The sequence below is a fragment of the Acipenser ruthenus genome, chromosome 29 (genome assembly GCF_902713425.1).
Source record: "Acipenser ruthenus chromosome 29, fAciRut3.2 maternal haplotype, whole genome shotgun sequence".
In the NCBI taxonomy this organism is placed as follows: Eukaryota; Metazoa; Chordata; class Actinopteri; order Acipenseriformes; family Acipenseridae; genus Acipenser; species Acipenser ruthenus.
In genome coordinates this window covers 1159854-1171432 of record NC_081217.1, presented here as the reverse complement: position 1 = coordinate 1171432, position 11579 = coordinate 1159854, and the positions used below count along the sequence as shown (strand labels likewise).

At 44.7% G+C, this 11579-nt stretch overlaps 1 protein-coding gene across 1 annotated transcript; it reads right to left on the bottom strand.

Annotated features, from left to right (window-relative positions):
- Window positions 1-22: 22 nt before the first annotated feature.
- LOC131702037 (negative elongation factor D-like) lies at window positions 23-7344 on the bottom strand. The gene is made up of 15 exons (XM_059003462.1): window positions 7158-7344; window positions 6476-6588; window positions 5950-6059; window positions 5284-5393; window positions 4935-5042; window positions 4514-4666; window positions 4121-4251; window positions 3753-3918; window positions 3154-3288; window positions 2631-2770; window positions 2015-2129; window positions 1602-1697; window positions 1099-1239; window positions 666-795; window positions 23-454 (listed from the first exon to the last, which is right to left on the bottom strand). The coding sequence occupies exons 1-15, from the start codon at window positions 7212-7214 to the stop codon at window positions 420-422; spliced, it is 1740 nt and encodes a 579-aa protein (XP_058859445.1). The 5' UTR covers window positions 7215-7344; the 3' UTR covers window positions 23-419.
- Between the last annotated feature and the right edge of the window lie 4235 nt (window positions 7345-11579).

Below are 11579 nucleotides of genomic sequence, written 5' to 3'. Positions count from 1 at the left end.
GAGCCAATGAGGAAGAGTGGGCTTGTTTTGTTTTGTTTTTTTAATTCCTCCCAACTGTACACAACGGGACCACATTTATAGTACAGACATTAATCAATTTACATCTAAATTTATTTCCAAAAAAAAAAAAGAAAAAGGACTTGCTTTTGCACATTCTTTCCTTGTGCATTCCAAAGCTCTCAGTGTGTTCTGGTGAAGTCTATGAAGAGTCTCTCCCACACGCATGACCACATGAAGTCTATGAAGAGTCTCTCCCACGCATGACCAGGGGTCTGTCTTTTAACACACCTCGTCCCGTCCCAGTAGCAACAGGAGCAAAGTCCTCATGTTGTATTCCACCTTGAAAATCACTTACTTCCTCCACCGCGAGTTACACACTGAGATCAAACAAGGCTGGCTCCACAGCTCTTTGATCCAGGTCAGTTCATCATGATGAAATTAGATTTACAGTGTGCTGAAATAGAAAGAATGCAGTCTAGTTGTAAAAGTACATTTATATCATTTCACATAACCTCTTGTGACAAAAATGTGTGTGCACGGTTTTGGACAGGCGATTCTGAATAGATACAGGCTACTACAGGTTCCATGACAAATGGAGAAGCAGCTATCAGGAACATAGTTCAAAGTGTAAAGGAAGTACAGCCACACTGCAGTACAGATCTTACCTATAAACTCTGCTACAGCATCACACTCCCCCTCTGTTTTAATGGTCCCAGCGATGCTGTCGTTCTCTAAAATGGGCAGGAACAGCTGCACGAAGTCTGATGTGTAAGGAGGAGCGATCACATCCAGTACCTGGAGTAAAAACAGCAAGCCAGTGACAAACCAAACCAACTGAGGTGGAACAAAACAGTAAAACGACTGGAGCAATCGTATCAGCATCACCTACATGCAGAAATGGGGATCATTTAAGACTCCCGCTGCACAGCAGGCTGAGCCATCCCAGCTTTCAGTGGAAGCTGAATTAGGCACAACGCACACCGTTTGCACAGGTAGCTAACAATGAAGGCTCACAGGAAAAACCTGTAACGGCTCAAACTGCGACGCAATGGGTTTTAAATGATTCCCTGCCCTTCATACGAGGGAAGCAGCACCCACCTCAGTCACGAAGTATCTGATGAGAGAGATGTCCGTGTTCAGTTTCTCCAGGCACTTGCGAATATAGCCGACCACCGGCAGAACGTAGCCTCTGCTCAGCAAATGAACCATCCTGTCCAGCAGGGTCTTCTTCAGCTCCATCTGCACAAACACAAGGTTTCCAACACGCTCCATTAATAGAGAGCCTCCTGGAGGATTAGCTTCTCTTGAGCAGTTTTAATACACAGGCAGAGCAGCTGGTAACCTCCCCGCTGCTTACCAATCACCACACTGAAAAAAAGCACTGGCAACAACAGAACGGGCTTCAATGAGGATCAATGACATCACTCTGGTCATTATTATTATTATTATTATTATTATTATTATTATTATTATTATATATGCAGTGTCTGCTCTCTGTTCTGCAGGTTATTGGTGCACCAGTCTGCTATGCAAGCTGAGCCCTTACTGGTGCCGGAGGAGTCCCTGTGGAGCGGTACTCTGTGTACACGGAGGGTCCTTACCTGCTCCATGACGTCGAGCTGAGAGTGCTCCGTCTCAAAGAGCTTGATGAGGAGCTGCAGGACCTGGGGGTGCAGGAGCTGGTGACAGGTACTGATCTGGGGAAGAAGGGATTCCCGATTGTTAAAGAGATTTAAACATAAAATCACAGGGCGGGCTATAAACGACGCAGCGGAAGAAAACATTACAGAACATGTCCGAGAGCACCGCCATGGGCCTGGCTCAGCACTTTGATTAGCAGCCCAAAGGCATCAAGTCCAGTGAGCAGGAAGGGCCACTCTCTGCAACCTATCCAATGGCCGGGGAACATGCAGGTAGGTGTGAAGGAGATATGTTCTAATGATGCTTTCCTATAGCGTGCCGTTTATGTTTACATGTGACCCGTGTGTAACTGCAAGAAACAGTTGCGATGTACCTCATCCAGCAAGGCCAAGTGTACAGGAGTGTGGTCTGTCTGGAGCTGGAAATAGCGAGGCTCAGAAACTGTCCAGTCAACCCACTTCAACACACCCATCGCCACCACTGGGAACCTAAAACCACAACGTTGCCGACAGAGAGACAGTTAATGCTGTATTCAATCAATCAATAGACTGTGTACCAGACACGTCATACTATATTGCAGAGTGTCTTCAAAGATTATTACTCCTACAGCTGCGAACTTCTGAACGTGATGCCAAACTTCAGTTGTTAAAAAGTGGAAGACCTGCTTTCAGTAAAAAGAAGAGCTGCACAGGTGGTAAGCGGAGCTCTGACCCTCCATGCCTCTGACCCAGGCAGTGCAGGGTCCCTGCAGGTGAAGGCACAGCCCGGCTCACCCGATGCACCGGTACAGGGCTCTGATCCAGGCGGTGCAGGGTCCCTGCAGGTGAAGGCACAGCCCGGCTCACCTGATGCACCGGTACAGGGCTCTGACCCAGGCAGTGCAGGATACCTGCAGGTGAAGGCACAGCCCGGCTCACCTGATGCACCGGTACAGGGCTCTGACCCAGGCGGTGCAGGGTCCCTGCAGGTGAAGGCACAGTCCAGCTCACCTGATGCACTGGTACAGTGTGCTGAGCTCAGCCACCAGCTCTGTGGCCCCCTTGTTCTCATTGCAGCACAGGTTATGGACCGTCTCGATGGCCTTCGAGGTGGACTTCAGCTCGTCCTTGTTGATGTTCACTCGTTTGTTCTTTAAAAAAAAAAAAAAAGGAGACAAAAAACACAGGGTTCGAATCCACAGCCAACTGCAACGCATGAGAATTTAAGTAGTCACTTATCTTGATCATATACAACTTAAATGGGCCAGATTTATTAAGAGTGCTCAAAATCCAATTTTCACCAATATAAATATTAAGACAATGGGCCCCTATTGATTAAAGTTTTCAAGTCAATCTGCAAGCTGTTGTTTCAAACTTCCTGTAGTAACAAACAACTCTGGCACACTTTTGTGCCCTGAATTGAATCTTATTTAAGTTAGTGTGCCTTCTGAAAACAAAAGGTGCAATTTTCCCTGCAGCATGGAGTGGTTTGTAGCGTCAGGTGTTCTCTCTGCTCTGCTCAGCGTACTCATACCTTCTTCCAGGTCTCCACCACACTGGCTGCGTAGGCGAGGATGTGGATGTACTTGTGCTTGTGGTCCTGGTTGATTTTCGCACCTGGTTTGAAGAGGGACTGCATGAAGAGATCCAGGAAGGCTGGGACCCGGATCTGTGGAGGAAGGGGAGACAGACAGACAGGAAAAACACAGCCAAGGACTTGGAATTACAAGCTCTAGAAAACACAGAACTATAGTTAAATTAAAATTGCAGATTGTTTTAAAGCGACCTCAGCTTATTATATCTGCGTCATTGTACAGCTATGGCCAAAAGTTTTGCAGCACTCTATAGAAAGAAGAAATTTTGCTTCATAAAGTCAAATGAAACCCGCAGAACAACGTTACGTTAACATATTGAATTACACACCGCTTAGTAGATTTCCATAACAAGAAACTGACAAATTTAAAAATGTGACATTTCGGAATCTATTATGAAATACTGTACTACTATTATGGCTTCCGGTAGACTTCTGCAATCTCACTTTGTAGTTTCTTTGGATTACATGACATTAAATAAAAGATCTAAATGATGTTCACGTAGATCTTAATTGAACAGGCTTTCTCACGGAGCACTCACCAGCTCCACGGGGGGAGGGTCCATGCTGGTGAACATCTTGAAGAGGACGGTGATGTCAGCCGGGTTCAGGGCTCCTTTGGACAGCATGGCTCCGAGTGCCTGGCACGCACGAGGGTAGGCAGCGGCTGTTCCTAGCGCCAGAGTGATCTGGCTGGCATCATGCCCCCTGCAAGTAACAGCAGCAGCACCGTCACCGTCAGTGCCATCATTACCACCAACGCTAACACCCGCGGCATCGAGAAACGCCTCCTGCTGCTCTGTTTAGCAAACAGGACAACCCGAATCCGGGATCGTTCATACGTGGTCACAACACAAAGGCAAACAGCCTGCAAGTTCTCTAGAAGTGACGCTGGTTTGCTCCAGGGTACCTTTCATGAGCAGATTTCTGGACCTCCTGAGCGATCCTGCGCACTGCCGAGCCTCCTTGTTCTTCCTGGGCCAGTATTGACATCATGGACTGGGCAAACAGGTAGGTGTGTTCCCCGTGGCACACCATCTTCTACAAGAGCAGAAACACACGCACACACAACACTACACAGCTGCAATCTACAATCACTCAATTACACAGAACACAGCGAGGATCGAATGCGGTTTGCCGGCTGAACCCTTCAACAGTAGGGTTAGGAACCTCAAACTAACAAGCATTATACGGCTCTTCTCTGACTCCTATCTGTGAGCACAGCATTAACATCTCCTGGGGGTGGAATAACTGCTGTTCAAATATGACAACTGCAATGCGCCTAACATAGTGTGTGCCTCACCGTGAACTCCGGGAGGTTCTTCTCCAGGTTCTCCTCTCCCCCGTCCAGCAGAGTGGCCAGCGAGGTCCGCAGCACTCTGGAGAACACCTCCAGCTGCTGGCAGGCTGTGGAGACGCTGGTTATTTCTCCTTGGTACCCAGCGTCCGAGATGAGCTGCCAGCAACAAAACGCATGCCTCAGTAACTGAACTGCAGAATCACACGCCTGCAACGTGCTTACTTTATTAAGAAGAACACAAACAGCATATTGTGGTGGAACGCAGTGTATAGACACTGGGAAAACATGCAAATCGTTTTTTTTTGGTTTTTTTTGTGGCTGTTTCATATTAGGCAGGATAACGAGATGCATCGTCTTCCTCCAAGCCTTTCAAGATGGCAGTGCTAATGGACAACACAGTTAGTTCTCTTCAAAGCAGAAGTACCTTGACAGTGAAGTTTAACATCAAACAGTCTGGATGAGCTTCAGCTAGCTTGTAGAAGAGATCTCGCCAGGTCGTGTGAGCAATCATCTGCTCCAGCCACGCAGGAGTCTGGGGGAAACAAAACGTGGAATGTTATGGGCTGGGCGATGGCTCTACCTAAGCTTATCAACACTGAAATAGTGCATTTCAAATACTGACAAAATAAAACAAATCCCACCGTCAGCACCGAAGAGGACTGCTTTAACTACATTAATATAACCCAATTCAGGGCTCTAGACTGCAAACAGTTCTTCACTGCACAGATGGCTCTGCGTTTGGTTTTGCAATAAGGAATTCAATTGAGCCCCACCTCTCCCTCCACTGTGAAGATGGAGTCAGCCTTCTGAGGGTCGAAGTGTTTTATCAGCAGGGTTTTCAGGTGGTTCTCCACTCTCTCCTGAACCTGAGCCGGCTCCACTCCTAAAGAACACAAACAAACAAAAGGATTCTCCATCAGAACCGAAAGAGCAGCGAGCTCTGGAGATCTCATACAAGAATACAAATAATAATAATAATAATAATAATAATAATAATAATAATAATAATAATAATAATAATAATAATAATAATAAGTACATTGAACAGACCTGAATGATTCATCTTCACGATCGTATTGCAAGACCTAAACAATGTACTGCAGTCGGCTGCTGAACTGGAGGTGACTAAACACATTTGAAATCCTGCTTTAACAGTAAGCAAGCCTTTGTCAAAATGAAAATCTATTCAAGTTCTCAATTTACAGTATTTCTATTTAAATGTGCAACCGCATACAGACTACAAACCTGACATAAAACATTAGCAACAAATCCCAAAGCTCCCGGGAGGTATTCCACACTCACTCCAACACGCAGGGATACGTACTGCAGTGCTAATGGGTGACCACCAGCTCCCCCCTGAACAGTAAACCCTAAACAGCACTGCACAGGAGACAGCAGCTGCCAGTGAGTCTCTATCCTGTAAGAATGAAGCTTCCTACCCATCTGAATGAGCCACTCTGCCAGCAGGTTGACAGTCTGTGCCACTGCAGTGTAGTTCTCAGACAGAAGCTGGATAACATGCTCCGGGGACCCACCAGCCTGGAAGTACCTGTGCAGCATGGAACAGACAATCATGAGCATGGGGTTTAGAGCACAGCCTCTTCACATTAGCTGAGGAGGGAGGCTAGTTTCACAGACCATGATTAGCTGTAGTGGCGGTAAATTGTCATCTGTGAAACTAGCTGCTTATGTCCTCCATCCTCAGCCAATCTTCGGCTAGTTTCACAGACCCAGATTAGCCCTAATCTTGGAATAACAAATGTTAATTTAGATAAAGTAATGGATCTGTGCAGCTAGCCGAAGATTCTCAGCAAAGCAGAACCACTTCAGCACAAAAGCACACAGAAAGGATTTAACTTTTTTTTTTTTTTTTTTTTTCTCAAAACCCTTTTTAATTGTAGAAAGCACTTGTAGTAAACACCCATTGTTAGGTGCAGATAATGAAGATGTGAGATGAATACTCACGTCTTTAAGGAGGTAAAGATGCTGGGCTCCATGATATAATCCCGACTGGAGAACTTCTCCATACATTCGTCCTGAATCTTACCATCAGCCTCCCCGTCCACGTATCCGTCGTCCTAACAGAACCACAGGGACAGCGAACCGTCAATGCTCGCGTGTCTTCACTGTACGCAAAGCGTCCCCTACACTAATCTGCACAGCGTTTGGTAAAACACTAGAAAAATGAACTTTAAATACTTTTGCAAAGGTCTAAATTAACACTCAGCAAAGGTTAAATTGAGGGTAAAAAAATACGAGTATCTGTTACATTAAAACTTTACAACAACGCGTATTGTGCTAATCAACCAGGCGATAAAGCTACATGCTATTTTATTACGAGCTGTTTTTTAAAATCCGGCTAAAAGCACATTATTGTTATAATAATAATAATAATCTGCCATTTTTGATGTGTCACATCATCACAAAGGCAATAAAATGCCTGATTGGTGTATTACGAACATTTCTAATTTGATGAGCATTGCCGCTGGAAGGAAGTTCACTCTTTTTCAGACCTTTCACAAGCGTTTTTACAGCCAGGAAGTCCGCGAGTGTATAAACACACGGACAACTTCATATGAACGACAAGACAAAAACAGAACAAAAAGACGACTTTGTATTTAATTGAAAATGAGAGCCTCTCTCTCACCAGCGATGCATCTTGTCCGTTCCATTCTGCCGAGCTGTGATAATAATCCTCTTCCATTCTTATAACACGCTGAACGTTTACTTAAAATAATACTAATAATAATAATAATAATACTATTATATCCGCGAGCACCGGTGTGCTTTCAGTGTCTCTTATTGCATTGGGGCTGTGCAGAACTCGGCTCCTCTAAAATACGTCACTACATCAACCACCAGCTTGTACTAGAGTCAGTAGACATTTTCTTGGGCGCCTCCTGGTGGCGCGGAGAAATACCTGCAGCTTTCTTGAGCGCAAACTAGAGCTTGAATCGACCCGAGTTTCAAAGGTGCTTAATAACCAGGCTTTTTAACTGACCGTATGATACATTCGTGAGCACGCCTCTTTGTATAATACATAGCAGTCCGCCCCTGATATTGATGCGATCCAGCCCTCTGAAATGTCTTTATAATATACAGCGCTAGACCCTGATATTGATGCGATCCAGCCCTCTGAAATGTCTTTATAATATACAGCACTAGACCCTGATATCGATGCGATCCAGCCCTCTGAAATGTCTTTATAATATACAGCACTAGACCCTGATATCGATGCGATCCAGCCCTCTGAAATGTCTTTATAATATACAGCGCTAGACCCTGATATTGATGCGATCCAGCCCTCTGAAATGTCTTTATAATATACAGCACTAGACCCTGATATCGATGCGATCCAGCCCTCTGAAATGTCTTTATAATATACAGCACTAGACCCTGATATTGATGCGATCCAGCCCTCTGAAATGTCTTTATAATATACAGCGCTAGACCCTGATATTGATGCGATCCAGCCCTCTGAAATGTCTTTATAATATACAGCACTAGACCCTGATATCGATGCGATCCGGCCCTCTGAAATGTCTTTATAATATACAGCACTAGACCCTGATATTGATGTGATCCAGCCCTATGAAATGTCTTTATAATATATAGAACTAGACCCTGATATTGATGCGATCCAGCCCTCTGAAATGTCTTTATAATATATAGAACTAGACCCTGATATCGATGCGATCCGGCCCTCTGAAATGTCTTTATAATATATAGCACTAGACCCTGATATTGATGCGATCCAGCCCTCTGAAATGTCTTTGTATGAGAGGGAAATGTTATTAACACTACGATTAGCTTCAGTGTTGAATTATTCATGTTTAACTATATATTATAAAACAGCACAGGGTGCTGTGTGAGATACAAGCTGATTTTCACCACAGACCCTTTAGGGTATTCTATACATAAATGACAGGAGGTCTCAATGGGAGACAGCAGACTCTCTTTCATTTAATTTATGTAATGGTGCAGTTCAATATAAATAAGTCGATCAGGTGTATGAGATATCCAAGAGAACAGGCATGGTAGATTGCTTGCTGCAAACTCTCAGGCGAGCCACGCCCAGGGGGAAGCTGGGGACTGCACAAGATGCCAAAAACCTTGGTCAGCTGCAAGGTCACCGTGGCAACCTTTTACACAGGAAGCAGAGGTTTTGTCTACCATGAGGTGTCAGGCATGCATTGTTTTGTGTTTACCATGTTAGCTTGGAGGACCAAGGCCAGGGGCGCCTCACACACCTCCCTTGGCCTGACCAATTACCAGCTCCCGTTCCAGCGAGGCCCCTTGATGGGGAGAACCTGCCTCTGGGCATGGGGGGGTGGGTCCTAAACTAAACCACCTGGCAGCTCACTGTGTGGGGATGCGTAGAGACACACTCCACTACTTGCTGGGTTTGTTTCCATATTCCAGTAGAAAAACAAGAAGCCTAAGACGGGGCTTATTCTAAAACTTTTACTTCAAAGTGTTTCGTGAGGCTTAAACAATTCAGTAAGAGTTTGGAATTCCTTTTCTACAGTGTCAGGTAACGGCCATTTGCAATATATTTTTTATGGAAGTTTCATCTCACATGCCCCACACACATCCACCAGCTGTCAGTGGCAGATCAACCCCCCAAACTATACAAACCTGCTTTGTGAAATTCATTTGTTGTGTATTTTTATTGTATGCAGTAATGTTAATACGTCACAAAGTCCTCCCGCGGCGTGGGGGCATTAGCAGGATTACTAAGCATTAAAGAGAGGCGGGGGTGAGCTTTAGCACTGTTCAGATCACTCATATAGACCTGTCTGAATGAATGGACTCCTGCAGAAGGACGTGCTGGTGAACACTATCAAACATGCCTCTGTTTAAACACAGGAAGGATGTTTTGATATTTGTATCCCAATGGGTGGGGAGGGAGATCAGACTAAAAAAATCAATTCCCTCCCCAGGCACATGTGTATATATTTGCAGAGAAACATTACTGGCACACTTTTTAGTATATAGAAGTGCCTCTGGATCGCTTCGCTGTTTCCTGTTCCTGCACAGTCACCTGCTTGCACTCCAAGTCTTAACAGATTCTTTTAACTCTTTCAATTTACACGCCATCAGAAATCACATTGGAACCTAGGTCCCCAGGCTGAGGTAGTGTCTGTTCTCATGTATATTCAAAAAATGATCCATTCTTCAGCTCGATGAAAAAAAAAAAAAAAAACTTCTGGACTGAAATGGTTCAAACTAGATTTGACACAATGAACAGCTAGAAGCAGCATCAACAGCACAGGAAGCAGCCGGTGATGCAAGCCCAGCTTGTCAGACCACAGCAGTCGTTTAAAGCACTGGAAGAAGGAGGAGGAGGCGGCGAGGTGTCCAGTCATCAGAACTCGGGTCTCTTGTCTACAGACACTCAACGAAGGATGACACAGCGAGAAGCTCGGACCACCTCACCCTTGATATCATCCATAACAACCTTGTTCTGTCTCTTATTAACATCACCATTATCATATTATTATTAATATTTATACCAACATGGTACAATCGTGGTTGGAAGTGTGTAGAGATGATAGACCCCGCGTTGAGACAATGCCTAGTATGAACCCCGCGTTGAGACAATGTCTAGGATGAACCCCGCATTGAGACAATGCCTACGATGGACCCCGCGCTGAGACAATGCCTACGATGGACCCCACACTGAGACAATGCCTACGATGGACCCCACCCTGAGACAATGCCTACGATGGACCCCGTGTTGAGACAATGCCTACGATGGACCCCACGCTGAGACAATGCCTACGACAGACCCCGTGTTGAGACAATGCCTACGACGGACCCCGCGTTGAGACAATGTCTAGGATGGAACCCACGCTGAGACAATGCCTACGATGGACCCCGCGTTGAGACAATGTCTAGGATGGACCCCACGCTGAGACAATGGCTATGGCTTGATATAAACGAACTCTGAAAAACCCAACAGACTAACATGTCTTTTTTTTTTTCTTTTCTTTGTAGCAAAAATGTTGTTTTTTATGTAGAAACAAGCAATGTTTTGCATTTGGATAAAGATTTAAATGAGTTAAAGCTAAAAACAAAAAGAAAGAATAGAAAAAAGCACAATGCTGAAAATATAAATAGTCCAGGTCACTAGTTATTGAAAGACCTCACTTTTGAAGTGGTTACATTTTGCACAATTTGTATTTGATTTTTTTTTTTTTTTAAAACAGCATTTTTTTTTTTTAATCCTTTTTATAAACCAGAGAAAAAAAAATCCTAAAACTACAGATAAAGTGTCCCTACCTGGAGCTAATGCCTGTGGATAGGGGTGACAAAGCTGTACAGCGCAGTCAAACAGATTTTACATCTTAGCTCATTGCACAGGTACAGCCATGATCAAGGCACAAAGATCTTCTACAAGTTTGTTTTGTTTGTTTTTTTTTTTCAATAAAGTTGTACAAAATAATACATTTTACAGTCTGTACAAGAATAATAATCCAACAGCAAAATAAAATAAAAGAATGGGGAGAGAGAGAGAGAGAGAGAGAGAGAGAGAGAGAGAGAGAGAGAGAGAGAGAGAGAGAGGAGACAATCAGAGACAGAGGGAGAGGGAGAGAGAGAGAGAGGGAGAGAGGGAGACAATCAGAGACAGAGGGAGAAGGAGGGAGGGAGGGAGAGGGAGAGAGAGGGGGAGAGAGGGAGGGAGACAATCAGAGACAGAGACAGAGAGAGAGAGAGACACAATCAGAGACAGAGGGAGAAGGAGGGAGGGAGGGAGGGAGAGGGAGAGGGAGAGAGAGAGAGGGAGGGAGGGAGACAGGGAGACAATCAGACAGATGGAGAGGGAGAGAGAGAGAGAGAGAGAGGGAGAGAGAATTAATTGGAAAAGGACTGCTATCCAGTTAATGATTTTTGTTTTGTTGGTGGTTTAAGGAAAAAATAAGGAGAGAGAAATAAAAAGGAGGATCAGTGTCTAACAGGAGACAGTGTATATGGAGATTTCATTTCATTTGTTGTTTTTTTACAATCACAGTCCAGAACAGTCTCCATCATCTTTAAAAAGACCACAGCAACATCCCCTTTAGAA

What these genes read in the sequence shown, in the direction of transcription:
- LOC131702037 (XM_059003462.1), bottom strand. Translation starts at nt 7,214, where the DNA reads ATGGAAGAGGATTATTATCACAGCTCGGCAGAATGGAACGGACAAGAT. An exon ending in ATCTTTACCTCCTTAAAGAC is followed by an intron (nt 6,060 to 6,475) that starts GTGAGTATTCAT and finishes CATGCTGCACAG; the next exon opens with GTACTTCCAGGCTGGTGGGT. An exon ending in AGCTCGACGTCATGGAGCAG is followed by an intron (nt 1,240 to 1,601) that starts GTAAGGACCCTC and finishes GTGTTTGTGCAG; the next exon opens with ATGGAGCTGAAGAAGACCCT.